Raw genomic sequence first — 27,494 nt, forward strand, 5'->3', positions numbered from 1 at the left:
TTCCAAGCACTCGGCCAAAACACTTGTAGTCCTTCTCTGTCCTCCTCACCCTCACGCCCCACAACCATGAAAAGGACAAATCTTGATGGCTCCACCTTCAAACCAGAACAAGACTCCAATCACGGCCACTGCAGCCATGCCCACTGGTCCAGGCATGAAGCTGGGGGCCTTTCCCAATCACCACCTTTACCACCAGCTTTACAGATGGGAAAACTGAGGCTAGGGAGAGAAAAGCCTTCCCCATGGTCACACAGAAACCCTGCCAGGGCTAGCTGGAGCCTGGGTCTGCCACCACCTCCCTGAGGTCTGTGTTCCCAGTGCCTGGATAGGGTTTCTCTTGAAGCCACTTGGCAGGTCTGAGGCCACTGCCAGGCTATGCGCACCCTCATGTGTGTCCCTGAGGAACAAAGAGTCTGCCAGCTGGGTTTGGGTTTCAAGACGTCTGTCGTCGCCCTTGACCTGGAGATCCTACAAGGAGATTGGGGCCAGAAATGGATGGGGGGGCCATGGGCGGGAAACATCAATAAGACGCCACCTTGCCTAGAAACCGGAGAGATCACTCCACCAGCCCCGGGATCCTCTGAGTTCACTGGAGGAGGCCAGAGACTGCAGGGGAGGGCTGGGGTTCTCAGCATTTATTTCAAACAGCTGTTTAAAGAGTGTGTTTAAAATATAGATCATCATATATATATATTTATATATATAAAATATATAAAGAGGAATTGAAGCCAGCCACCCCGAAGAAAAAGCTATGTTTTATAAATATTTCTGTAGCTCCCACATCCCAGAGGAAGAAAAACAAAACAACAACAAAAAAACATTTACAACCCAAGCTAGTGGTTCCTTGTGGTGGGCCCAGTAGGCTCAGACCCTGGGGTGGGTCGGGGGTCTCAAGGGCTATGCCTACAGAACATTCTGGTGAGGACAGGCTCACCTCCCACTTCCCAGGAAGCTGGTGTCTCTGGCTACGAAAGATTGAGTCCATACCAGTCTTGCCAAACCCACATCCCTGGCTCCTTAGACCCGCCGGGAAGGCAGCAAGTGGGCACTCTGGAGCCTCGGTCGGGCTGCCAGGTTATTTTTAATCTTGTCGGTCTCCTTTGATGTCCTGGCTTTCCTTCCCTGATGGCCCAGCCTTCTGTTCCTGGCGGCTTCCAAGCGGAGGCAAAGCACAAGCCTCCTTCCACACTCGGCATCTGGAGTTCAGAAGCCAAAGCCCACGGGGTGTCTCCGGCCCCCCAGCTGGGCTCCGGGGGTCCCCGAGGGGCTGTGTGGCCTCACTTGCAGACGTAGCGCTCCACGGTGCGCTCACACCTACGGCAGGTGACGTAGCAGCACCAATGGTACTTGCAGTGGCAGCGCTCGACCACGCGGTCTGTGTAGGGGTTGTAGCCGCGTCCACAGCACATGAGGTCGCAGCTGTCGCTGCCATGCGAGGTCTTGTTGCACTGCCTGGAGGGGGATGGGGAGGTCAGTGAGCACCCCCATCACTCACCAGTCCCCCCCACTCCCAGCCAGGCAGCCCCCATCTCCTCCGACCACGGCTGCTGCCTCAGTCCCCCTTGGATAGTGTCTTGGTCTTTGGAGAATTTAAATTCTTTTTCCCAGGGTTCCTTCTCACTTTTCCCTATATTTCTAGTAGACGTTTATTAAAATGAGGGGGTGTTCTGTTTCTTTTGTCTCTTTTCCTATACCTTCTACTTCTAAATACTTGAAAATGTCTCAAACCACTAGAATAATTCTACCTTCATATTTAATCCTTAATTATATTCTAACAAATACAAAAATCGTTTTCACTTTTAGAATCTCAGGACAAATTCGGAAACAAATGGCATCGGACGTGAGGCACAGGGAGCACCTGGCGCTCTCTTCTTGGAGACAGAGGGTCTGTCAATCATTTGCCCCCTCTGAATCAGGTGCTTCCCTCCAGAAGTTTATCTTATTGGAGGCAGGCAGGGTCTTTGGGCCAGTGGAATTGCTATGCCCACTTTACTTTACAGGTGGAAACAGGCTCAGCAAAGGGCAGAGGGCTGCTCAAAGTCTCACGACGGTTTGCGGATAAGCAGGGCTCAAGCTTAGGGGTCCTTTGAAACCAAGTCCAGTGCTTATCCATTCTCCCCACCCTAAGGGGCAGAGAATCCCTGGGCTGGAAGTGATTCACGAAGAAACGAATCACTCATGTGGGTAAAGAAGACACTGAAGGTCCCTATAAACCCCAAATATCCTTGCCATCAGTTCTTCTGTCCTGCCATCGGTTCTTCTGTCTAGTGAGGAAACGTCTGTGCAGGTCTGCATTTTCATCTAGCTGGGCTTGCGCTTTGCTGAGGTGTTGTCATGGGAAGCAGCTGGATGCCCACAGCCACATGGACCAAGGAATCCCAGAGTGTCCCAGGTGAGTAAGCCCTAGGGATGACCAAATCCAACCCTCATCTTTCCTGATGGGGAAACTGAGACACAGAATGGACAGAGGACTTGCCCAGCATCACACAGGGTGAGCACCAGGTCTGTGAGAGTTCAGGAAGGCTTCCTGGAGGGAGAGGGGTCATCCAGGCCATTCCATGAAAGATGAGTAGGAATCTCAGATAGAAGGGAGGGCATAGGGTGGTGAGGGCAAGGAGAACAAACACCCGACCTAATGTAAGGGGGGGTGGGGGACAGATGGATGAAGCAGCAAGGCTGGAGGCAGGAGGCCAAGGAGGAGACTGGACGGTGGCTGAGAAAAAGAAGTTGAGGCCTGAGCTGGAAAGGAGCCATGGAGAGGAAAGGAGAGATCGCCTGGAGGGGGAGTTAGGAAGAGACTGCATGTGGGGGCTGTATGCAGTTCCAGGCAAGAGGGAGAAGACAGGAAGCAACAGCAGAACATATGCCCAGAGCCAGCAGACCTGGGTTCAAACCCAAGCTCTTCTGCTCACTGGCTATGTGACTTCAGGCAAGTCACTTAACCTTTCTGAGCTTTTTTTTAGTCATTCAACACCATTAGTCCCTCTCAGCCTTATTCTGAAGGTCTCTAGACCAAGAAAGGGTGCTGGAAAGGGTTTCACTTTATTTCTGGGTCCCTGACATGCAATTTTTGAAATCTGGCCTCCAGCTTCAGACCCAGACAAGAACTATAATGGTGCCTGTGAGGGGGATCTGGGGAGGCTGGGGCCTGGGGATACAGCAGGTTTCAGAGACTGGAATAGGGACTGCTAAGGGGGCCTCAGTTCACCAGGCTGGATTTGAGGAGGGCATCTTGCCCCGCTAGGGGACCCAGCTAATGTGTACCACCTATGCACCTGCCTTTTACAGTTAACAAAGCTCATTTCCATCCAACCCCCTGTACCCCTAAATCCCCAACCTAGTAAAGTTCATGTTTCCCCTCCTCCAGGAAGCCTTCCTTGCTGTCCAGGCTGAGTCAGGGCCCCTCCGGGATCCCCGTTTTCCCTCTGTCACAATCTGAGCACTAGATGTCCCTCCCCACCCCTGGTGCCAGCCAGAGCCTCATATAATGGATGTAAAAAGTGTCTGTGGTTGTGAGCCACTGAGATGTTGGGGGCAGTTTGTTACTGCAGAAAAAGCTGGCCCATACAGCTGTCTAACAAGGCCCATCCTTGGAAGAATGGCTGAGGGCTGAGTGTGGCAGGAAACCGGGGGGTGGGGGGATGGCATTCTGAGAAAGCAAGGGTAGCTGCTGGTGCTGTGGGAAGGGGCCTCCTCATCAACAGTTTGGGGGCAAGTCCTTGGGGCAGAGTCGCAACAGCTGGGAAGGAAGAGGCCTGGCAGCCTCAGGGAGGGGGTGGGGGGAGCCCCTCATTCACAAACCTTTCCCAGGGCACTGATCACGCCCAGCATGGAGGGGCTGTGTGATTCGAATCACACCAACCCTCCAGGTGTGTAGCACGGTCCCCAAGGCACAGAAGACAACCCTGAGCTTCAGGGAAGGGAAGGGATTTGTTCAAGGTCCCCTCCTCTAGAAAGCTGTGGCATCAGGGTGGGAACTGTCCTTCCTGAGACACACACAGGCACAGCCACCCCAGGGCTCCAGGGAGAACCCCTCTTTGCTCTGGGGTCCTCAGTGGGCTTCCCCAGGTCCTGTGTGTTCTAGAATCCTCCCCCCACCCCATCCTCATCACACCCACCCTGGGTCCTCAGCCTAGACTCTCGCTCCTTCCTGTCTCTCTGGCCTGACCTGGTTCCATCTTCACTCTGCCTGACCTCCTCAATCTGGCCTCCAGATGGGCGCCTGGGCCTCCTCTTACAGCCTGCTGCCCTGGCCCGTGAGGAGGGAGCCCCCCAAAGCAGCCCCCCTTTCCTAGAGACAGGAACGTGGGCTGAGGAGGAAGCAAAAGCTGGCCAGGCACCAACTATGTGCCAGACACGTTCTCAGACACCCTCACTCTGGTTCAATATTCTTTTAACCCCGAAGAACACTCGTCTTGTGGAATGCTATTAGGGGCTCCTTAATAAAAGAGTTCCATAGCCAAACACCTCTGGGAAACAGAGGCTTAGACAGATCCTTTACTGCAGGATTCCTCAGAGCCTTTAATATGTTCTTGTGCCTTGCAAAGAGAATTTCCCAGTGTATTTGATTGCACAACTATTTCTTTATAGCATTTTAGGAATGGATTCCTCCTGAACCATCTCGGGAAAGAGCTGCTCCCCTGAATCCTCACCAGTCCCTCCTGGCACCCAGGAGGTCTGTGGTCCCCACTGGCTCCCTCCCTTTTTCCAGTCCTGGATTAGCTTTAGCCTCTAGGATAGGCCTTGCTATAGGAATCCCAGGCCTGGCTCTGAAATGGGAGGGTGGCGGGGAGGCAGGGGGCGGCTAGAAGAGAGAGCTAGGGTCTGGGAGGGGTGGATGTAGGTGGGGATGTGGGAGCACCCTCTCCACAAAATGCAGGCCGGCCTCGCTCTCCTGTTGCCCCTTTGGAGCGAGCCTGCCCTGGTCCTGCCTCCACGCTGTGCAGACTTCGGGTGTGGCCAGGGGGACTGCCTGCCCCACCCCATGCCTCAGTTCATTTGTCCAACCAGCAGGTTGTGTGACATGATCCTTCCCGTATTCATTTGACAGACATCTACTGAGGACCTATTTTATGTCAGGCAGCCTCTTTCCTAGCCCTTGTCTGCCGCACAGTCACTGACTCTTCCCATCTGTCTCCCTCACTAGGGAACAGGTGAGGTAGGGACCTCTCATGAGCCTCCGTTCCCAAGGAGCCCCTGCCTTGGTGAGGAGCACAACAGCCTCTCCCAGGAGCTCTGCCGGGAGCCCTGGGATCCCACACCTCCACTCAGCATTCAACCAGGCAGGGACTCCATTCCCCAAATGCCAGCTGAAGCCCAACCAACTGTGTGTGCCCGGGCCTGAGCTGGGAAGGCCACATGGCTGGCCTTTCCTGCCAGGGTGGCGGCAGGCCCTTACCTGTCCTGTGTCCCGTGTGAGCCCACCTTCTCATTCTTCATGCAGAAGTCGGGGGAGCTCTGCAGATAGACAAGCTCCGAGTCCTTCACAGGCCGGATGTCCAGGTCCTTGGGCACCAAGTGCTTGCGGGTACCCATGGGTCGGTGCACCACCTTGGTGGCCGACAGGTAGCGGGTCTTGAGGTCGGCAGCCACATCCCGAAGCTCCTGCAGCCCCTTCCAGCAGGTGCGGATGGAGCAGGAGCCAGATACCCCATGGCACTTACACTTCATTTCCAGAGAGGCACGCAGAGCCTGCGGACAGGGGGAGGGCGTTGGGCTGGGTGGTGGGGCTCCTTCCCTTGCCTGCCCTGGGCCCTGGCCCCACCCCTCCGCCTGCCAGTGTTCTCAGGGAGTCACTGCCTGCTCCAGGCCTCAAGGGACAAGGGACAGGGCGTTTTGCTCTCAAGCTGCAGGGTAGATCCTTAGCTCCTCCTCCAACCCTGGAGGGCAGCTGGGAGGGGCAGGAAGAGAGTGGCTTTCGCAGGGGTAACGATGCCATTCATACACCTACTGTACCTACTGCCCTCACACTTCAAATGGTTTCATCATCACAGAAGTCGTTCATGGGCGATATCATTAATTTTCCCATTTAAAAAAGAGAAAATGAAGGCTCAGAGAGGCTGAGTCTCCTGCCCAAAGCTACACAGTTAGGAGATCTTGGGCTGGGATTTGAACCCAGTTCTGAAGGCAATTCCGAAAGCCATGGCTTTTCACATGCTCTGCTTTTTCTCTCTCACAAAATGCTTGCTGAAAAAAGGTGAGCAGGAGAAGAAAAGGAAGGGAGGGAGAGGAGAAGCAGCAAGAGGTGGGTGCTAGGGGCTGGCCGTCCCCGAGCCTGCCTGCTGCCGCATCATCACTCAGCACCTGTCTTCATGTGCGCTGAGCAGGTGTGTAATTGCTACCTTATAGAGTCGTTGAAAGGATTCAACAAGATGACATATATGAAAGCGTTTTGTGAACTACTAAAGTTAAATCAATATTTGGTTTTGAAAAATCAGTCTAAGTAAGAATTATGGTGGGCAGGGTTGGACTTGGGGCCTGGGGAGACTCTAGCCGGGGCTTTGGAGATGGCTCTGTGCGACTGACTTCTGCAGGCCTCAGTTTCTCCCTGTGTACCTGAGGGGTGTGAGCGAGACGCCTTCTGCAGGCCTTCCAGTTCTGCAGTCTAAGCCCCGCCCCCTTGCACACAGGACTGGGGCCCCTCTGCCCTCCCGCCTGCCGGGTGGGCGCCACTGCAAGGGTTAGGGGTCTCCCAGGCCTGTCTGTGCATCAAAAATACAGGGAAACTGAGGCACACGGAGGGAGCCTTGCTCCAAATCCCATGGGGAGTTAGTGAGGAAGCTGGTCAAGGTCCCAGGGTTCCCTACCCCTCACAGTGCCGGAAAGTGGGGAGTGAGGGAGTCCACTTGGGTCTAGAGGCTGGAACTGTCTCAGCAAAGCCTGTGGAGAGCACACAATGAAATGAACCTGACTGCAGGGCACGCTCGGCTTCCCAAGGGCACGAGGCACTTCCGAGTCACCCAGGAAAGTAAACCACACTCAGCTCCTCAGCTCAGAGGGCAGGAAGGGCCCGGCTTCCCGAGGCCTCCGTGCCAGGGCGGGGCATGCTGTCATTGACCCTCCCGGGCCCCTGTGAATGGTCCCAGGGAGGCCAGCTCCGGGGCATCAGGGCCCGGGACAGGTCTGAGGTGCCTGCAAAGCTGAGGACCCTGAGTGGACTGCACTGCAGGATGGGATGGCTGCCAGTGTCGTGTGACCATGGCAGCACGAGGCTGGGGCCTGGCTGTGGACAGGAGTGGGGCTGGGCTCTTGGGCGGGAGGATGGTGAAGGGCTCCCAGTTGGTTTCCAAGGGTTGTGGGGAGCAAGCCCACAGGGTTCGGAGGCAGAAAAGTTCTCGGTCCCTTGCCAGACTCTGCTATAGACCACAGGGTGACTTGACCTGTTTCCCAACTGTCCAAAGACCACCTGGACGTCCTAGAATCCTTACACAAGGGAGATCAGAGAGACAGGAAGGTGAGGACGTGGAAACCTCTAGACTTGGAATCCCATAGACCTGGGTTCCATCACACTGTGTGTCCTTGGCCAAGCCACCTAAGCTCCTTCTGCCTCACTTGGGGCCTCTGCACAACGGGCCTAAGGGGGCTGCAGGGAGGAGGTCATGAGATTCATCCACACCTGATACTCTGCCCCTCTGGGATCAGCTCCCCATCTGCAAGGAGGGATAACAGTACTTCTTCACAGTGTGGTTTCATGGACCATGGGAGAGAAAGCTAATCAAGCACCCACCACAGTGTCTGGCACACAGATGAGCATAAAGTTTGTTAAAAAGGTCCGTTCATTCATTTATGCATTCACTCCAACCTTCTCTACAATGAGGTGAGGAATTAAAGCAACACTGATAATGAAATACATGGAGGGGAAATCATGTTCTGGAGGCTAGGGTGGGTTTTTGAGCTGGGAGAGAGATCCCATTAGATCCAAGGAGACGGCCCTTAGCTCTCCATGGCCCACTGCGCTCTCATGCTTCCTCTGACGCCCAGCCTTGGCCCCGAGCCCCGGAGGAGGAGTCTGAGGAAATGTGACAATGAGGACTAGAGAGCACCCACCCACCCACCCCTTTTTTTTTTTTTTTTTTTTTCAGTTCTACCACTTTATTGCTACCAACCCATCTCCCTCCATCTTCGTGCACACATGCTCAGTCATGTAATCCCATGGACTTCAGCCCGCCAGGCTCCTCTGTCCATGGACTTTTCCAGGCAAGAATACTGGAGTGGGTTGCCATTCCCTTCTCCACTGCCCACCCCATTTTATAGATGGGAACAACTGAGGGCAGAGAGGAAGTGACTCGTCCAGTGTCACACAGTAAGTTTAGAGCTCCTGACTCCCAGCTTAGCGCTCCTTCTGCTCCACCAACGTTCTCCAACCCAAACCCCAGTGGACCCCCTGGAGGAGAAGAAGCCAGGCAAGCCCCAAGCCGCTGGAGAGGGAAGAGTCAGGGGAGGCCAGGAGCACATCAGTGTGGGCACATCAGGGCCCGTCCCCCCACCACCCCCTCCACTGGGGCCCACCGGGTGCCCCTTTCCGGGCCAACTGGCATAAGCACAACCATCTGGGGGGGGTGGGTGGGGGGGTGGTTACCTGTCTCCCCACTTCACTGTTGTGTAGACGCATCAGTTTATTGGCTTGGGATCCTGTTTTTTTCACCTTCATAGGAGCATCGGAAAACTTGGCCCCCATGAGGAGCCCGTAGCTGAGGTTGTCCGCACATCCTCCCCAGCGGTTCCCGGGCCCGGGTGGCTCACCTGGGACGGGGCCGCAGGAGCAGCCGGGCAGGTCGCCGGAGGTGCAGGCCCGGGCGATGGCGTGGCTGATGGCGGCCGCCGACAGCGCATACACGAAGGCTGACTCCCGGGTCCCTGTGGGGAGGAGCGGGGTCAACCCAGGCGAGCGACCCAAGCATAGGACAGTGCCCAGGGCTGAAGTCCCCACCTTCCTCTGGGGCCAGATGGGGACAGTGGTGGCAAGTGGACGCAGCAGGTGGAGGGTGGCGCTAGGACCATTCATCTGTCACCCCCCCATCCTCCCCCAAATGGACTAGCTGACGGGCACACTCACTCGTGAAGCCCCAAAAGCCAGCAACCCCACCGGCACACCCTCACACGCTCAGCACACTGCACTTTCACACTGCACGCCCCACACCCAGTGTTAGGGACTGCTTTCAGGCACTGAGGGCCCCATCCCTGAGCTCCTCAAAGACAGGTGAGCAAACAGCCTGCTGCAGGATGAAAGGTGTCCCCTAAAAAGATATGGTCAAGTCCTGACCCCTGGTACCTGTGAACGTGACCTTATTTAGAAATGGGGTCTTTGCAGGTGTAACTGAGCTGAGGTCATTAGACGGATCAGAGTGGGCCCGGATACAACAACTGGGGTCCTTGGAGGAAGAGGGAATCATATAGGGCAGAGGCCATGTGACCGAAACAGAGACGGAAGAGATGCAGCTAGAAGCCAAGGAACACAGACTGCGGCAGTCTCCAGAAGTGAAGACAAGGCAGGGATGAGTCTTCCCCCTTGTGCCTTCAGAGGAAGCCCTGTGGACACCCTGACTCTGACTTCCGACTTCCAGCCTCTGGATGGAGATGATTCTCCCCTTGTGAGAAGCCCCGCAGAGCGTGGGGCTTTGTTACAGCAGTCTTAACAACTAAGATGGAGTCCAACGTGCCTTGGCTGTGGGGTCCTGGCCTCAGGTCCAAGCAAGTTACTGCCCTTCTCAAGCCTTGGTGTCCTTAACCATAGGGTGGTAACGATATACCTACCTCACAGCCCTCTCTGGAGTTGAGATAATTCAGGAAGAAGGGAGGCTATGTTTGTAAAGTGCTGCACACACATGACCTGTCACTGTGCGGGGGACAGAACTGATCCCCTGCCTTTCAAAGGCCTCCTTATGATACACAGGAACTCCCACCCCAATCCACCCCAGAAGCCCCCTCCTCCAGCAAGTCTTCTCCACAGACGCTCCTTAGTCCCTGTATCACTCTGGGCCTCTCACAGCACTTTGAGTCGGGTTGGTCTAGAATTACCATGTGGCACACCTGTCTGCCCTGAGGGTGGGCTCAGTCGCACTCTTGTTATAGACTCCGCACCCCGCCCACCGACCTCCCTGCATCATTCATTCCTTTGTCCAGGTATGAGGGGTATGCATGCATTTGTACTGTCATCCAGGCTCCCCCGCACTCCCTGTATGTTCATCCATTCATCAATTCACGCCCAAACACCCATGGCCATGATTAATTCATCCACCCACCCATCCGTGGATCCATCCATCATCCAGTTATTCACTCGTCCACCCATCACGCTTCCATCCATCCATCCATGAACACAGCCACCTATCTAAACACACATATATTTATGCCTGAATTCATCCACCTCTACCCGCACGCATTCCGCAGGCCCTGGCAGGCCCCGCCGGCCCCCTACCTCTCTCCAGGTCGAGCAGATAGTTGGGGGCGAGCTCGATGGAGGAGCAGTTCCAGCGCATGTCGGCGAAGGCCCGGCGGCAGGCCTTCATGACCTCGCGGGCGGCGCGCACGACGGTGTGCATGAGCTCCAGGTTGCTGCGGCACAGCTGCACCTGCGCCGACACCAGGCCCTCCAGCTGCTTGCAGTGCTGCGTCTGGTTCAGCGCCAGGGCCGCCGGGGTCCTGGACAGGGCCCTGCACACGGCCAGAAGGCAGCACCAGTGAGCAGGAAGGCAGGGCCGAGAGGGACCCTGCTGCCTCCACCCACTGTATGGCCCCAGCCTCTTCTCACTGGGCCTGGGGCCTTTACTGGAAGGAGCTGGGAAAGCAGGAGGCCAAGCAGTGCCGTCCCCAGCAGGGTAACGGCTCTCCCTCCCGCCCCTGTGTGACCTTGGGCACGTCCCTGTCCTTTTCTGGGCCTGAGGCGCTCATTCATAACATAGGATTGTGGCCCTCCCCCCACCCTACCTAGGCTTTATTATAATTAGACTAACAGTTTTCTAGTCCACAACGCACTCACATCCATTGCCTTATTTAGTCCTCACACAGCTGTGGATTATTATTTTTTATGCAACATTCACTCAATACTGAGCCAGACACTATGCTAGATGCTAGATTATAGTCATCAGCATAATATACATTATTAATTGAGCACTTACTAGATGCACAGTGTGAGGAGCTTCCCATTTTGGCTTCATTAATTATTAAATCCATATATTAGGCTGTAAAAATACCACGTACATGCAAGGGATTTATGAAAAGATTAAAGCCACTCAATTTTGTGATAAATAGGATTTAGCCATTAACTTGGACTTCCCTGGTGGCTCAGATAGTAAAGAATCCACCTGCAATGCAGGAGACCTGGGTTCAGTCCCTGGGTTGGGAAGATCCCCTGGAGAAGGGCATGGCAACCCACTCCAGTATTCGTGTCTGTAGAATCCCCATGGACAGAGGAGTCTGGCGGGCTACAGTCCATGGGGTCGCAAAGAGTTGGACACAACTGAGTGACTAAGCACACAGCCATTAACTTGTTGTGTGACTTTAGATAAATCACTGTCCTCTCTGGGTCTCAGTGTCTGTACCTGTAAACTGTAGTCCCCAGAGCAGGCTCCAGTGAGACACTCTGAAAAAGCAGATCCATGGTCAAGCACATTTTGGGGATGTGATATACTATATCCCCTCTTGAAGAATAATAATGCATATTTCCATTTTAAAGGCCCTGAGAAGTCCTGCAGTAAAGCAACAGGCTTGGTTTGTAACTTCCAAGTCTGCTGAGCACAAAACCCTTTATTTAAAGAGTCCTAACCTCATCCATGCTTTGGGAATGCTGACCAAGACGGTTCCCTATGAACCCTGATGATGCTATAGGACCTCTGAGCTTCCCAGATCCCAGCTCTGAGCACTGAAATTCTAAGACTTTAGGACCAGGGGACCATCCTGGATTCACCTTCTTCCCAGGCCTTCTCTCAGGAGCAGACTGCATCAGGCTGCACCTCCTCTAAGTGGAGGCTAGAGGGACCCCACAGTTTTAAAGAGTTCCACATAGACCTGGTCCCTACCCTAGGGCCAGCTGGTCCTCAGAAATCCAGCAGAGACCTTGGAGGGACAAGGGGAAAGCAGGGGCCAGCCTTCAGGCCTGGGTGCTGTGTGTCTCACTTGCTGGGACCATAGCAGACCTCATCCAGGGTCAGGGCTGAGACCTGGCAAGGCCTGGATTCCTGAGCCCCTGGGCTGAGATCCCAAGGGAGGCAGCCCAGTGCCAAAGAACAGCACAGGCCTAGGCAGACTCTTGGCCCTGTCACCCCCGCCTCCGTCACCCGCACTCCCCCATGACCTTGAGCAAGGCAAGTAACCTCTCCCCTCTCAGTACTGTCTGGGGGATTAACTCTGGCGTGTCACATGCTCTGTCCAGGGCTGACACACCACGGCCAGTGCCCTGTGATGAAATCTACTACATTACTGCACTGGTGGCCTCTTCCCACCTTAGCCTTCTGCACCTACTTAGTCAAGGTCAAGGGCACCCCTCTGACTTCACGGCCACTCAGGTGGCAAGCCTGCCACCACCCCAGTGCTCTCCAGCCTCTTGTCCTTTTTCCCCCACAGATTGAAATATCCACCATACCAGACTCCTAGCTTCTCTGACAGGGACTACCCTGACACCACGCCTGTGTCCAGACTTCTCCTGGTGCCAGGAATGCCCTTCCCCTGTTCCTGTGCCTAAATGAAAAAATGAACTTGATCTGCTTCTGGGAGAAATATTTACTAAGCACAACTCTTCCCAGATTCATTTGGTAGTGAAGGATATAGATCCTTTCCTCAAGGAGCCCCTCAACAGACAGTTGCACAGACCTGTCACCAGTTATAAGGCAACCTAGATGTTCCAGCTCATGGACTGGCCCAGGGGAGAGCTCAGGCTTTGGGCAACAGCTGTGTGACCTGGGTAAGTTACTCAACCTCTCTGGGCCTCATGGTCTTCATCTGTTATAAGGAAATGATAAATTCTACTTCTAAGGATTATGGTTAAGATTTAAATGTGATAATGTCTGGAAAGCATTTGGAGTATTCATAAATGGAATTCCTCACTTGTTGCCACCTGAATCTTGGACCAGAGGGAGTCAGAAGACCTGGGTTGGGACTCAAGCTCTGGCCTCTACGTCCTGCGCAATCTAGGGTAAATCGCTGCCACTGTCTGAGCATCAACCACAAAATGAGGATTCCTGGAGGCCTTGCAGGGGCCAAGTGAAATGATATGTGCTTATAGGTACTAGTAGGTTAGTTGGCTTCCTCCTGCCTCTCTCTGCCATGCTCCTACCACTCCAAAATATAGAAATCTTTCCAGAGGCCTGGGAAGCAGAGCCGGGGCAAGTGAGCACGGCCTGGGGGCCACACTGGGGTGGCACAACACAGCCTGTCTGAGATTGACTGTGGGTGACTTGGGCTTCTCCCTCACTGCCATCCCTGACCCATCCCTCCGCCTCCTTGCAAGGCATGAGCCGAGAAACCTGGAGTATCTGGGGCAGACCTCAAGCCTGATTGCTTGATCCTGACAATGCCAGGATACCTGAGGCACCTGCTGCCTGAATTCCTGCAGCCCGTAATTGGTGAGGGGTGACCACACAGGGGCAGATATAACCCGCCACCTCAGCCTGTTTCTTGGTTGGTAAAACCTCTCTGCCTCCACCCAGCAAACACTGTCCATGCACATGGACCCACTGTCCCAGATGGACACAGCAGTTTCCAGTTTACAGAGCCTCTCATTTCATCCCATTTTCACAATGTCTGGAGGGGCCTGGGAGACTATTACCCACTTTAAACAGAGGAGGACACTGAGGCGGTCCAATGCCTGGGTGCTCGGCCTCCTCCAGATGCCACCTTTCTGGGTCCCCTCCCTACTGGGCTGGGGTCTGTCCACACTCAGCCTGCCCTGAGCCCACTCTGCCCATCACCCTTGCCCAGTTTCCATCCTTCCCCTCTGAGCCAGTTTTCTGTTTCACAACAGGAACGATTACAGGAGATACATGAGAAAACACCCAGCACGGTACTGGGCATACAGCAGGCACGCATGCAGGGTGGCTGTCTTCCAGGTCCTTTCCCTGGGCTCCTGCTCAGAAACTGGATAACACAAACTCAGACTTTTCCTGGGGAGCTCAGTTCAGGTAACTCCTGAGTACCGGGCACTGCGGCTCCCAGGAGGGGTTCTCTGAACTCCTGGGGTCTGGATCAGCCACTCTAGGTCAGTCTGTCCATCTCTGAAGTCATCAAGCATCCACCTCCCCAGCTGGTGGTGAGAGAGGTTCTATGAGGGGAATTCAGCGTGGACAATGAGGCTCAGCCTTCCCAGGAGGGCGGAGGACAAATGGGAACCACCCTGGAGGTGCTGGGTGGGCACGGGGCTGCTGAGAGTGCAGCCAGGACAGAGCGGCCAGCTGCAGCGTGCTGGGAGAGGCCGGCTCACAGGAGTGTGCAGACCGGGAGATCAGGAGGCGGGAGGCAGTGGATTCCACTCCAGAGGAGGGCGATGCGGTCATCTGGTAATTAGTGGTAATGACCGTTTCTAACTAAGGCCCCCTTGGGGAGGTAATCAAGGATTAGGGTAGGAGGCGGGGGAGTTACCCGTCTGGACATCTTGTCCGGCTTGCCTCACTGCAGCAGACCCCTAATTGAAAACATTTTGGTTTATCTGGGGGCGGGTGCATGAGGGAGAAGGTGGAAGAGAGGACAGGAGGGAACAGAGAGTTCACAGGCGAGGCCTATGCCAGGGGGCCGTGGGGATGGCTGAGGTCTCTCTCATTCAGGAGTTGGGGCTCTCCTGGGAATGGTGGGGTGGTGGTGAGGGGCATAGAGACCTGGGTTTCAGCTCCAGCTCAGCTGCTCATCTAACGTTCAACTTTGGACAAGTCACCGACCCTCTTCGAGCCTCAGTGTCCCCCCCTCCATTGTGCAAGTGGGGACACTGAGGCCCAGAGAAGGGTAGGGCTTGCCCAGACCTGTACACAAGCAGCCAATCAGAGAATCAGAAGCAGAGCCAGGCTAGAACTCCTAGATCACAGGCTAGGGCTCTTTCACTCCATTGTACAGATGAGGAAACTGAGGCTCAGAAAGGCTCAAGTGATTGATTTGCCTGAGGTCCGGCTCACAGCTAATGAACTGTCAGAGCTCAGGCTGGGACTCAGGTCTCCTGACTCAGGTCTGGTGCTTCTCCCAGCCTCTCTGCGGCAGCTGTGTCCCTCTGAATCTCTTCGGACTCTTCCTCGAGAGGCCTGATCCAGAGTGAGCAGCATGCTCACTGGGGCCACTCAACCCACCCTGGGGCTGCTTCCAGAGGCTCCGAGAAGGCTGGAACCATCCTCTCTGCCCCTGAGACAGCCAGAGAAGGTTCTCCCCACACTCTCTGGTCTGAGTCTCCCACCATTTGGCTTGGGTGGGAAGTGAGGTAGGGGAGGGATTCCCCCAGGTGTTTCTACCCCCTCTTCCTTACCCCCACTCCGCAGGAAGTTCAGGCTGAGTCCCAGGTCCCCATAGGTGGGCATTCTGGGTCATTCAGCCACATCTACCTTCAGTTCCCATGTCAAATTCCCCTCTCCTCTTCAGCTTACTTTCCAAAGCCCAAGGCAGCAGGGTCCCCTGGCACAGCCTCAGGACCCCCAGCTTTTCATCCCCACTGTACACTTCTCTATTCCTAACTTTGCTGTGGCTCCCGGAGACCAAGAGGAAACAGAGCCAGGCAGCTTAAGTCCAAATCCTGCCTCTGCGGCCTCAGCTGTGACACCCTGTTCATTAAAGACCCACTGAGCCTCTACTTCCTCTTCTGTTTAATGAGGGAGATGGCGGAACCCACTTCACATGGTGGTTGGGAGACAGATGAAACAACACACATCAAGAACTTAGAATAGTGCCTGGCATATTCCAAGGCCATATATATATATATATATATATATATATGACCTTGCTATATGGTCTGCAAGGCCATACACATACACACATACACACACACACACACAGAGTTATTCTTAAACTCCACTCTTTCTCCTGCTTCCTCCTGTATCTTCAGCTCCAGCAATTTAACCACTATCAAAGAGGTTTGGCTTCATGGAGCCTGTCTGCCTGGCTTCTGATCCCACATCCACCATTAATTAACTAGCTGTGTGACCTTAGACCAGTTACTTAACCTCTCTGTACCTTAGTTTCCTCATTTGTAAAATGGTAGCGATAAGAATGTCACCTACTTCACAAGAGTATTATCAAAGTTAAATGTCTAAAGCTCTGGGGATTTACTAGTAAGCTCCTGTAATTCCTGGTTTCTCTGTTTCCCCCCACACACAGTCCTGTCCCTGCGGTTCCTTCTGCCTAGGATGCCTGATTTGCATTCCATCCATGGCCATTGAAATCCTATCTATCCTTTGAAGCCTGGCTCAAAGTCACCTCCCTTACGTGGGACTAACCACTCCTCCTTTGGGCTCCCATGCCCCCTCTCCTAGGACACAGCCCAAAGTCCACTTTGTATCATTATATGTCTATTTCCCTCAAGAGGTTGGAAGTGCTTTTAAGGTGGACACTGAGGTATACTCATTTTTTTGTGGCAGCCTAGGCTATGCAGTGGCGATAGCATGGATGTTGGGCTTAACTAGCCATCTACTGCAGACCCTACCAAGCCACATGCCAGCTTGGGGGCCCGCGCAAGTCACACATTTCTCGGAGGGAATGACAGCAATGTCCCCCACAACATGCTAGTGGCAAGCCCAGTTCTTGGCCTCTGATGCTCCTTGTGCTCTTTAACAATGCCTTTCCTTCTCTGGACCTCAGTTTCCTTATCTGTACAATGTTAGTGGTGGGCAAGAAGGGCTTGGGCTACCTGATCAGAGGTTCTCACCAACTGGGGCAGTGCCAGGTACCAGCAGAAGGAGGAAAGTGGCTGATTTCTCACAAAACTAATCAGGAACAGCTGAGAAAAACTGGTGTTTCCCACCTCCCCCCCCCTCCACAAACACACACACCCCACCCTAGGCTGGGAAGCCACTGAGCCCAGGCTTCTCCTTGCAAACAAGAAATGCAAAAAGATGGGGTTCCCCTCTTCAGAGGAAAATTAATCAATAACTCAGCCCCAGACGAGGCAGGGCTGGTGACCTCAAGACTGTTTGCTGGTGGCCCAGCCGCTATCGCCCTGTTTTCCAGCTAATCCACGAACCTTCCTCACAGTCCCTCCCCAACCTCCATAATCTGTCCCCTGTCTGTCTTATCTGCATGGCTCCCCGCCCCCGACCTGGAACTCAACCACGCAGGGAGTTCCTCCACCCAAAGGGCCCTTCTCTCACTGCCCCGACCCGCCAAACTTCCAGAGATTCCTCAGGTCCCTCCTAGGAGCACCACCCTGGAAAAATCTACCTAGGGTCCCAATACGTGCCCCGCACCGGGTGCTCTCCTCTCCTCTGAGTCCCACAACACTGCACTGGTCTCTCCTGGAGCACTTGGGAGTTATTTACAGCCTGGGCTTATCTCTTCCAGACCAGAGGGCAGCTTCTCCAGGAAGCGGCTGGGTTTTACTCCTCTCTGCCTGCCCTCACTGCTCACAGTCCTGCATAGAGCAGGCACTCCCTGCTGCTGGATGGAAGGGAGTCTCTCTCCCACCTACCCTTCCATTAATAATTTCTGTCTAAAGGACTGTCTTCTCACAGTTAAGGAGGTTCTTTCATGAGCCCCTTCTCATCTGACCTGAGTGAGACAGAGGCTCTTCCCCTCCTTTGACAAAGGAGGACGCCGAGGCTCCCAGAAGCTGAGAGACACTTCCCCAAGGTCACGCAGGTGGGGCAGTCTGGGCTGTTTGAGGACCTCCAGCTAGGGTCAGGAGACTGACAAGGAACGTAATACCCAGCAGGCCCTGTGTGCAGGGCACAGACCCTTAAGACTGAGCCCCTCGACCACGCTCTTTCCATCTGTCCCGGTGGAGGTCTTGCATAACTCTCAGCGCCACAGGACAGAGCAATTCCGTCGCCTTCCACGCCCTGTCTCGCTCCTCCCGCAGGTAAGGACAATATTTTACAGAGGAGGAAAAGGAGGCTTAAGAAGGGTGACTCGCCCACAGCCCCCAGGCTACTTCTGCTCCCCGGTCTTGAGTAAGCTGGCCCGATCCAGGGGACCCCTTAACACTCTCCGCCTGCCCCGCCCTCGGGGGCCCATCTGCGTAGACGCGGATCGCTTACTTACAGCCACTTGATGCCATAGCACACGCTGGTCTGGAGCGCCAGGGCGAAGAGCAGCGCCTGGCAGACCTGCGGCCGCGCCTTCATCCTCGCGCGGCGGGCGCGCAGGGGGGTCTCACCCTGGGGAAGCCGCGCCGAAGTCCAGCCGCGCTCCCGGCCGCCGTCGCTCGTCCTGCGCGCAGGCCGCCTGCAGTCGGGGAGAGCAGAGGCTGCGGGTTAAGGCGGCGCGTGGGGCGGGGGCCACGGGCGTGGGGGGTGGGGGCGTCTTATTCAAATTACAAAGGAGGGGTTGGGGCCCGGGGAGGCCGGGCGCGCGGCGGGCGTCGCCTCCAGCCCGACATAGTCCCGGACGCTGCCGGCGTCTGGCTCAAATTAGGTGCCGCGGGAGCGCGGCCGAGGGCGTGTCCACCTACAGCCGCCCGCGGCGAGAAGAGAAAGGGGCCACAGGATCAAAGACTCAGGAGAGACCAGGCGGAGAGACAGCGAGAGGGAGAGAGAACCTCAGAGAGCGAGGCTGAGAGAAATTGAGCAGAAGGACAGGCACACAGCCCTAGAGAGCGACGGAAGGTGTCGAGGGCAGAGGCTGCAGGCGGGCAATGGGAAGAGCAGATACCGCGCCCAGGATCTGGGTTCTCATCGCCGCAGTATTAGTTATTGCCGGCTTGGGCATTCTCCTTCCCCGCCCGGGCTCGGTTTACCCCCTCCGTAACCTGGGACCACAGTTGTTATTCAAACTGTGATTATGACACAATTCACCTTTTAAAAAGAACATCAACCTAACGCGATCGATTTTTGTTTCCTCCCAGCAACCCTGGGAGATGGTACTATCACTGCCCCCATCTCACAGATGAGAAAACCGAGGCCTGGAGATGTGAAATGGGATTGTTCAGTCAATGAGTGGCAGTCTACTCTCACGTCTACCCAGTGTCGGGTGAGATCATGGACCGTGAGAACACAAGGAAATCGGGGCTTGCTCTGGGGCATCAGTTTCTCAGGCTGTGACGGGGAGGATGAGAAGGGGGATGGCAAATGTCTTTGTGCAGTGAGGGCTACTCAGAGTCCTGAGTTTCCTAGTTCCTCTAGCGGTGACCTCTTGGAGGGTCGGATGGTGCCCAGGCCGGATCCGAGGCGGGGCGGCCTGGCCTTGGCTAAGTCGGGAAGCTCACGGGGCCGGCGGGATGCCGCCTCTGGCCGCCAGGCGGCGTCCTGGGGCCGCGGAGTACCCGTACCCCTCCCGCAGGCCGCAGAGTCGCTTTCTCCGCCTTTTCTCTATTTCTTCTCCCCCCCCCCCCCCCGCCCGCCTTTCTTCATTCTCACCTCATTAACTCCCTTCCCAGCTTCTCCCAAATTTACCAACACCTGGCGTTAGTCCGGAGACAAACACAGTCCCAGCCCCTCCTCCCTGGGGAGGAGCAGACAAAGGGATTTCTTCCTAAAGCGTTTGGGGAGTTGGAAAAAGAAGGCGCCTTAGTGGGGGGCGCTTGACCCAAAAGGAGGTGTTCTCATCTGACTGTCTGACCTTGGACCTTCCACCAGCCCAGCCTCAGCTTCCCAGTCTATAAAAACAAGGGCCTGGACTTCACGCATCTCCTGAGGTCTTTCCAGTCTCCGGTAGTCTGCAGGTATTTTGAGCCCCTTCTCCCTAAGTTCCCAGTATTACATCTACCTGTGTAGTGTGTGCATGTACGTGTGCGCCTTAAGAGCACACACACACATTTTAAATCCCACTGTTTTCTGGGACCTTGTGGCATGACCCAGGGCAAGGCAGGGAGAAACTTCTGAATTACATTTTTTTTTTTTCTCCTCCAAAGAGTTCTCCCAAGCCAGTGGTGCTCCCTCTAAGGCACTGGGGGCGCGGAAGCAGGAGTGGTGCTTCAGCTGGGGTCTTAAGTCTAACTGAGCCCCCTCTTCCAACACGCTCCTGAGAACAAGAAAAATATCGGCTGGATATGCCGGGAGGGGGCGGGGGGAAGAGAGAGAAAAAACTCTGCTCACTGTTCCTCCTCGCCCCCACCCCTTCCCAAAGTGTGGGCTGCCCCCTAAGGCGCCCAGCATTCCAGGGTAGGGAAAAGAAGGGCCGCACGCGGAGAGAGGAGAGCGCGGACTCACCGCAGGGGATCCGTGTCCAGCCCAACGCGCGCAGAGAGAGAAGGGGGCCGCGCGGGTGCGCACCGGGACCCAGGCCTCCAGGCTATCCCTGGCTGTTTCGGAGCGGCCCCGGTGGTCCTGGGCTTCTCCCTTCGCTGCCCTGGCACGTCTCTGGGGGAGGCGGCTCCCGGTCTGGGCCTCTGGGTCCTGGCAATTATTCCTGCCCACTGTCAGAGTGTCTAGGACAGCCGCGAGGGCCGCTGGGTCACCCTCAGCCTGCGCCTGGAGGGTCAGGGAGCACGCTCCTCCCGGAGCCCCCGGCCCGCCAGGGGGCGCTAAACCGGGGTTCGAGGTGGGCTAGGCAGCAGCCTCCCGTGCCCTGGGACCTTGGGCAAGTCCCCTTCTCTTCCTGGGCCCCTGTGTCCCGCTCCGGGGATGGGGTGAAGAGTAAGCTAAGTGCCCTCTCAGATCTGGTCGTTCTATAAGACCCGCCACTTGCCGCGGTCCGCCCCGGACTGCCCGACCTCTTGCTTTAGGCCGGGCTCGGAACCTCCCTTGGGGTCAGGCGTGTAGTGGACCCTCATCAAAGCACAGTGTCCCTGGAGAGATAAGCGGTCCCTTCCTCCTCCCGCTGGGGAGAAGGCTCAAGCTTCCCGGCTTGCAGCGGGCGACAGCTGAAACCTCCCGGGCTGTGCACACGGTGGACACTGCAAGCGCAGTAGCCGCAGGCCCGCTCCAACAGGTGGTTATAAGGCTTGGGCTCTGGAAGGCCCTGAAAACCCCGCTGCCTGCGAGGTTGCCCTTCTGAGCCAGAGTCGACGGGCGCACACCAAACACCCCCTTCTCGCTTGAGCCCGCGCGGGGCGGGGAACCCGCACCCGGCGTTCGCGCTGAGTGTCCACTCCGCGCGGAAGGTTGCCTCGGGCCCGGCCCGAAGCCCGGGGGAACGAAGCTCACAGAGCCGACCCAGAGAACCGGTGACGCCGAGCGACTGCTTCAAGGTTACCTGCGAGGCCCTCAACACGGCTTTGACACTGGCCGCGAGTCTTCCTAGATGTGGCTGCTGGGCTGCGGTCGATGCGCTGGGTGGCCCGCGAAACGGGTTAGTTTGGAATTGGGAAGGGTGGGCTGGGGGAACTCGGGGTTCCTCCCACTACCCCCCTCTAAGCCAGACCTCGAGCGCCTAAGGACCGTGAGGGTCTTGGAGGTACCTAAGCTCGGGGAGGTGGAAGATGTGGGGCCCATGCGAGCTCAGCCAGATGTTTGCGGCTGCTCCAGAGGTGCCTCGGGGCCGGGACTGGACTTTCTTCCTCCCTACCTCCCCCAGCCTGGAGCTCAGGTCTGTAAACAAACTCTCGATTCTCCCCCCTCCCCCACCCCCACCCTGCCGCTTCTGGAAGCAGGTCTCAAAGCAAGGCGTCCGCCCCCGCCCCGCAATTTAGTAGGAGCTGCAGTCGTTCTCTGCCTTTTGCCACCTTCTCCCGCCCCACCACACACACCCTCTGCCGCTGGATCCAAGTCCCCCACCCCCGGGATGGCTCGGGCATGACCTCATCCGTGGGCTGACTCGGAGGGAGAGGGTCGAATGGGGGGGAACCGGGACTGGAAGGCTCGAGGCGGGCCGCGGGGTCTGTACAGCCTGCCTCTACCTCTCATCCGCGTAGAGCCCGCGCCCCCAGGCCCCAGCGGTTGCTCTCAAGCGAAGGGACTGCCTGGGAGAGCCGCGGAACAGAGTTACAGAGGAGGACTGGTTTTGCTTGCCCGGGAGAGGGTGCCCAACGGGGTCCCCCACCTCCGCCCCCCACTCTGGCAGGTCCGGGCTGAGAGCCCGCCCTCTGCCCGCGGCCACGGCTCACCTCCTGGGGCTGCGAGCGCGGCCCCTGGAGGACCCAAGCGCTCTCCGGGCTGGGCAGGAGGCGAGGGCGTCCTCTTCGCGAGCTGCCTGGAAAGGACACCCGTGATCCTGGCGAGCAGCGGCCGGCTGGGGTCCCGCGGGGACTGGAGGGAGCTCGGCTCCCGGGGCCTGCGCTCGCTGACTCGCCCGAGCTCCGCTCCTCACCCGGCACGGTCTCCCGGCGCTGGCAGCCCGAACTGCTTTATAAGGAACCGGCAGCTGCTTTGATCCGCCCACGTCAGCGCGCAGAAACCCCACCGGGTGGCTCGGGCCGCGCGCGCGGGGGGCGGGGGCGGGGTCCCCGCGGATGCCACGGACCCGCGGCGCCAGCGGCACGAGAGGACGTTGCACCCTGTTGAGCTACAAAGAAGAGACTTACTAATTATAACTCTAGCTGGTATTGAGCGTGCTGGTACTGTACTGAGCGTGCAGGCTGTGAGCCTACTGCGTGCCCGGGGCGCTTGGGGCCCAGGTAGGGCTGATTTCTAAACCTGACGGCAAGCTCCGTTTGGATCCTCCACCCTGTCTGGCTGGGCAGAAGAGGAAGCCACGGCTCAGAGGGAAGTCAGACTTAGGTCTGAGTGCCCAGCCCGGGAGTCACTAGGAGTTGGTGTTGAAGCTCCATTACTATAAGCGTCGTGGGTCAGGAGAGCTGCCGTGGCATCCTAGGACCACCTTCTCCAGCTCACCTCTCCAGACCTCCTCTGTTCCAATTTTGGGAATTCTCAGGAAAGAAAAGAGGTGCGAGGGCTGTGTGCGGCATGCGAGGCGGCTGTAAACCTTAGGCAACAAGAAGGCAGATGTCCCATCTTTGGGATGAGTGTTGGGGAGTCTGCCTGGTCCGGGAGAGACCGCCAGCCAAGGACTGGGTTTCAGAAGCTAAAGCAGACCATGGTGCTTCTTGTGCACTGTAGACCTAACCTGGGGCTGGAGCTGGGGCTATGTTTCTGGGGCGACTTCCCTGGGACTGGTTGAGTACGCACGCCTTCCACCCCTACCTTGGCCCTTCCTACTCCACTCCCACTTCTAACTGCTGGGTCAGGTGCTTTGGATTTCTTGACTTCTGTCCCCCCACCCCCACCCCGCCATCCGTTTCACCCCAGGAGCCTCAATTCCAAGAATAATCTAGTTCATTAGCAGAAGGAGAAACAGATTTAGTGAAAAAAGACTTCTTTGGGGTCCCCAAAACACCTGGTACTCTTTCCCCTGTTCTTTGCAGCCACCTGTGAAGTGGCTCCTGTAGGCTGTCCTAACCAGGCTACAGGTCCCTGCATGTACAACATATTCATCTGAGCCCACAGAGCCCGCCACAGGTTCTCAGCCATGCAAGTATCTCTGCATGTAAGCAGGCAGTCTCCCTTGCACACAGGGCTAGACTTAATCTCCAAATGGTCACAAACACACTCAGGAGATAGTTGGATAAACCACATGCCCCCACACACTCAGAAGCACATATAAGTTAAATGGCCATACACATCTTCAAGATGAGGCTGAACATGCATTCTATCCGCATCCAGTTTATGCACAAGCACACATGTTTCCATGCACACAGTGAGGACACACACAGCTGCCCAGCGGGCAACAGCAGTATGCATACACTCCTGCTTACAGTCACAGGAATGTCCTTGGGAACACATGCTGGGACACCCCATCTCTCCTTCCAGAGCATTCGGGTCAGTCCCATTACAAATGCCATGGGAAGGTAGTGGGGTTTTAGTGGGGTGTGTAGGAAGGGGGTGTGGGAGACACTACTGCTCCACCCCAGAGGCTTCTAACAGGCGGTCAAAAGTGTGTCCTGAGCTCTCCCATTCCAAGGCACTCTGGCCACCACAGTCAGAGCCATTCCAGGTGACTTCCATTCAATTGGGATGCCCTGTCCTCTGGGTCTAGCCCTTTGCTCATTTCAGCTGCCTTTAATATTTGCACAAGCGGTCTTTCAGCTAGAAATCTTCTGGCTCCCAGCTAGAGTAGATACAGAAAGCAATTTGAAGTCACATAGACTTGGGTTCCAGTGTTGAGTGTGCCCAATTTTATTTTTAGCTGTGTAATCTTGAGCGAGTTGCTTAAACGCCCTGAACCTTAGTTTCCTCATCTATAAAATGGGAAGAACGCAGTCCCATCAGATCCTCTGTATTCTCCGAGGTGAGGATTAGTACCCCTCTCATGGATGCAGAAGCTGAGGCTCAATACGGAGGTTCTGGCAAGTGTTGGAGCTAATATTTGAACCCAGATCTCTAGGGCTCAGAGTGCACCGTAGTTAGTGGCCCCCACTGAAACCGATGGGAGGAGGATAGTGACTTTGTGTTCTCTGGAGAGGAGTTGAAGGAGGCCAGGAGAAGGTCCCAGGGCTCCTGAAGCCCAGCCTTGAGCCCTGTAGGACCCTCCAGCTACTCAGCCCTGTCTTGTGACTTATAATCCAGACATCAGCTAGGACTGGGACCTCTGCCCTGGACAGGGCGGGAAGGGGGGTGTAGGGGGGAGCCTGAGGAAGGGGTGACAAAACCTTGGATTGAGGGTCAGGGAGACTTGAACAAGAGGCTATTCCTTCCTGTACCCCAGTCTCCCCATTTGCACAAAGTGGGTGCAGTTTACCACCTCAGACGTTCTGGGGTTCTCTGAGATACTTGGGAGAATAATTTTTTTCATCTTTAAAATCAACTGAACCTCCCCCCTCCTTTTTCCTCCTGCCTCCTCCTGTCAGGAGCCTCCTCAAGGATCAATGTGGGTCAGGCCTCTGCTGGGGGCTTGGGCTGCTAGCTCCCTTCAGAGGGGAGGAGGCGCTGAGCTGGGCAGGTAGACATGCTCTTGGCTACCGCTGCTGTGGATGTTAATATAGTTCCCTTCTCCTCAGTTACCCTTGGTGACTCTGGGTATCTGATCACCCAGATGTGCTGGGGGCTTCCTGTCAGTAGGCGTCTCAGCCCTTGCCTGCCACTGTTCTGGGGTACACACCTTTCCACCTCCCACCCCTGAATACCCAGGGGGGCACCCAGGAAGAGACACAGTTCTATTTCCCATGCTGACCTCTCCTGACCCCTCCACCCACCTCACCTTCCCTCCCTTTGGTCTGAGGCCTTGGTGGAGACGGGTGGGGGCAAGTCGGCTACTTCCAGGAGCCCTGGATGTGGGCACGGGTGACCTGGTTATAGTCCTTAGCCTCGTCAGTGCTTGGCTGTGTGACAGCAGATAATTATTTTGCCCTCTCTGAGCCCATCACCTCATCTGTAAGTGAGGGGGTTGAACTAGATAGACTCCAAGGGTTTTTTCAACTCTAGAACCCATGTCTTGGTTCTCCTTACATAATTGTTTTAGGATGAACTGTGAAAATGGTAGAAACCATGATACCAGAGGGTGCTGTTTTCAGCAACAGGGTGTTTTTCAGAATGGTCTACCTGGGAAGGCAGGTGAACAATGTGGCTGAGCAGAGTAGCCTAGCCCAGAGGTCCCCTGCTCCAGGGGTCAGCAAGCCCTGTGAGGCCAGATCCTCCAGGCAAGGGGGAGGGGGATCAAATAGCAGCAGACAGATCATCAGACACCTGGCCTGATTCTGCTCCTGCACTCACCCAAGGTGTGACCCTGGATAAGTCACTCAACCTCTGTGATCCTTGGTTTCATCATCTAAAAAATGGGAAACCATTAAACCACTCCTTCCCGAGGTTCCTGGGAGATAACATGACGCACCTACTGTGTGCTGGGCAGTTCTGTGCCTGTGGGTGAGGCAGGCATTGCTCTGCGGCTGAGCAGACTGAGCCCCAGGTCTATCCGATCATTTATATCATTTATGCCAGGTCTGCAATCCCAGGCCTGTGCCCCACTGAGCCTCTGCCTGGTGTCGGGAAGGGGTACATTCTCCTCCTTCTCAGTCACCTAGGATCTTTTATAAGGCTCAGGGAGCAGCCTTGGGGCTGGTTGGGGTGAGGCTGCTGCTGCTGCTGCCACCAAGTTGCTTCGGTCGTGTCCGACTCTGTGCGACCCCATAGACAGCAGCCCATCAGGCTCCACCATCCCTGGGATTCTCCAGGCAAGAACACTGGAATGGGTTGCCATTTCCTTCTCCATTGCATGAAAGTGAAAAGTGAAAGTGAAGTCGCTCAGTCGTGTCCGACTCTTCAGGACCCCATGGACTGCAGCCCACCAGGCTCCTCCATCCATGGGATTTTCCAGGCAAGAGTACTGGAGTGGGGTGCTATTGCCTTCTCCATGGGGTGAGGCAGGAGGTTTCTATCCTGGGCACAGGTAACACCACTCCACTGGTCCCGTCTACTGAGGGCGTTACTTCTGAAAAGCCACTTTCAACTCTCCATTCTTTAATCGGGGTGGTGGCTGCTCAGGAGACAAGGTTTGGGTTTCTCAGGCCTCTTTCAACTCCTCCTTTTCAGCTCCAGCCAAGCCACAGTGCTGCCGCCAGAATGAGAGGAATGGGAAGCAGCAGGCACCAGGGTTGGCAGTGCCTTTTCCAGTTGGGTTTCCCCGTCTCTGGCATGAATACCAGTCAGTGTTTCTGCCACGTGGGTCTCACCCTGCACACCCACAGGGCCAGAGATCTGCCACACTCAGTGTCCCCATTGCACTCAGGGAGAAACTGAGGCTGAGAGCTGTGATGTCTCACATCACTAGGTCACTGGTGCAGGAGACAAGAGGAATCGGGTCTCCCGACACCCAGCCCGTAAGCCATGCACTGTCACTGGTCTGAACTCCTCTTGGACGTGCCAGCCAGGGAGGTTTTGAATGGCACCAACTCCTCTCATCCCAGGACACAGCACCCCTTTGAAATATGACTCCAAGCAGAGGTGAAGGCTGTGTCCCCACCCTGATCTGGGCTGGCCTCATGACTTTCTGACCTCCTTGAGTCAGTGTGGCATGTGACACAAGTGACACCACGCCTGCTCTGGAGCCCAGGCTTCAGGGTCCCTGCAGCCTCTGCTCTCAGCCCCGTGGAGAAGCCCAGGCTGGGCTCTCAGTGCAGAGCGAGGCCCTGACACCGCATGGAGACGGCCCAGCCAGCCCAGCAGAACCCAGGCCTGGCTGACCCACCCACCAAGGGTAGCCTCACCAAGGAGCCCACAGTGAGCTGGGCAGATCTGCCCTGTCAGCCTGCAGAATCGGGAGAATCAATCAATCAATCAATTATTTTGGCTACTGAATTTTGACATAGTTTGTTATGTAGCAAGAGATACCTGAAGCAGCCAGGCTTATATAGTGAAAAGATGGAAATTATGCATTTGTCTCAGGTAATATCAGAATCTCAGAGTTGGGTCACTCACCCTCTTAGACCAGAAGTTCTGGCTACCAGAGCCCCTGTAAATGTCTCCACTGCTCCGGGAGCAGCATCGGTCAGCCACCGGCTCCACCTTGGCCAT

General features: G+C 55.9%; 2 protein-coding genes across 4 annotated transcripts; both read right to left on the minus strand.

Moving 5' to 3' along the window:
* Nucleotides 1-620: 620 nt before the first annotated feature.
* On the minus strand, nt 621-21,613 carry WNT11 (Wnt family member 11). 3 transcript variants are annotated; one of them, XM_043481795.1, is made up of 6 exons: nt 21,247-21,613; nt 18,157-18,339; nt 10,415-10,650; nt 8,579-8,856; nt 5,399-5,691; nt 621-1,452 (listed from the first exon to the last, which is right to left on the minus strand). In XM_043481795.1, exons 2-6 carry the CDS (start codon nt 18,237-18,239, stop codon nt 1,278-1,280), a joined length of 1,065 nt encoding a protein of 354 aa, XP_043337730.1. In that variant the 5' UTR covers nt 18,240-18,339; nt 21,247-21,613; the 3' UTR covers nt 621-1,277. The 3 variants fall into 3 exon arrangements, with proteins under 3 accessions (XP_043337730.1, XP_043337729.1, XP_043337728.1); XM_043481794.1 differs by lacking the exon at nt 21,247-21,613 and adding an exon at nt 20,262-20,385; XM_043481793.1 differs by lacking the exon at nt 21,247-21,613 and adding an exon at nt 18,432-18,449.
* On the minus strand, nt 19,206-27,494 carry LOC122449328. Its single transcript, XM_043480849.1, has 4 exons — nt 27,399-27,494; nt 22,107-22,494; nt 20,262-20,539; nt 19,206-19,358 (listed from the first exon to the last, which is right to left on the minus strand). Exons 1-4 carry the CDS (start codon nt 27,492-27,494, stop codon nt 19,206-19,208), a joined length of 915 nt encoding a protein of 304 aa, XP_043336784.1.

This window comes from Cervus canadensis, chromosome 11 (assembly GCF_019320065.1).
Source record: "Cervus canadensis isolate Bull #8, Minnesota chromosome 11, ASM1932006v1, whole genome shotgun sequence".
Lineage (NCBI taxonomy): Eukaryota > Metazoa > Chordata > Mammalia > Artiodactyla > Cervidae > Cervus > Cervus canadensis.

Coding starts and splice junctions, on each gene's coding strand:
- WNT11 (XM_043481795.1), bottom strand. CDS start 18,239: ATGAAGGCGCGGCCGCAGGTCTGCCAGGCGCTGCTCTTCGCCCTGGCG. Junction 10,651..18,156: donor TGCTATGGCATCAAGTGGCT/GTAAGTAAGCGA, acceptor GGCCGTGTGCAG/GGCCCTGTCCAGGACCCCGG. Junction 1,453..5,398: donor TCACACGGGACACAGGACAG/GTAAGGGCCTGC, acceptor ATCCCCCTCCAG/GCAGTGCAACAAGACCTCGC.
- LOC122449328 (XM_043480849.1), bottom strand. CDS start 27,494: ATGGCCAAGGTGGAGCCGGTGGCTGACCGATGCTGCTCCCGGAGCAGT. Junction 20,540..22,106: donor CTCCAGGGGCCGCGCTCGCA/GCCCCAGGAGGT, acceptor CGGGAGGAGCGT/GCTCCCTGACCCTCCAGGCG. Junction 19,359..20,261: donor CTGGACACGGATCCCCTGCG/GTGAGTCCGCGC, acceptor CCGCGGCCCCAG/GACGCCGCCTGGCGGCCAGA.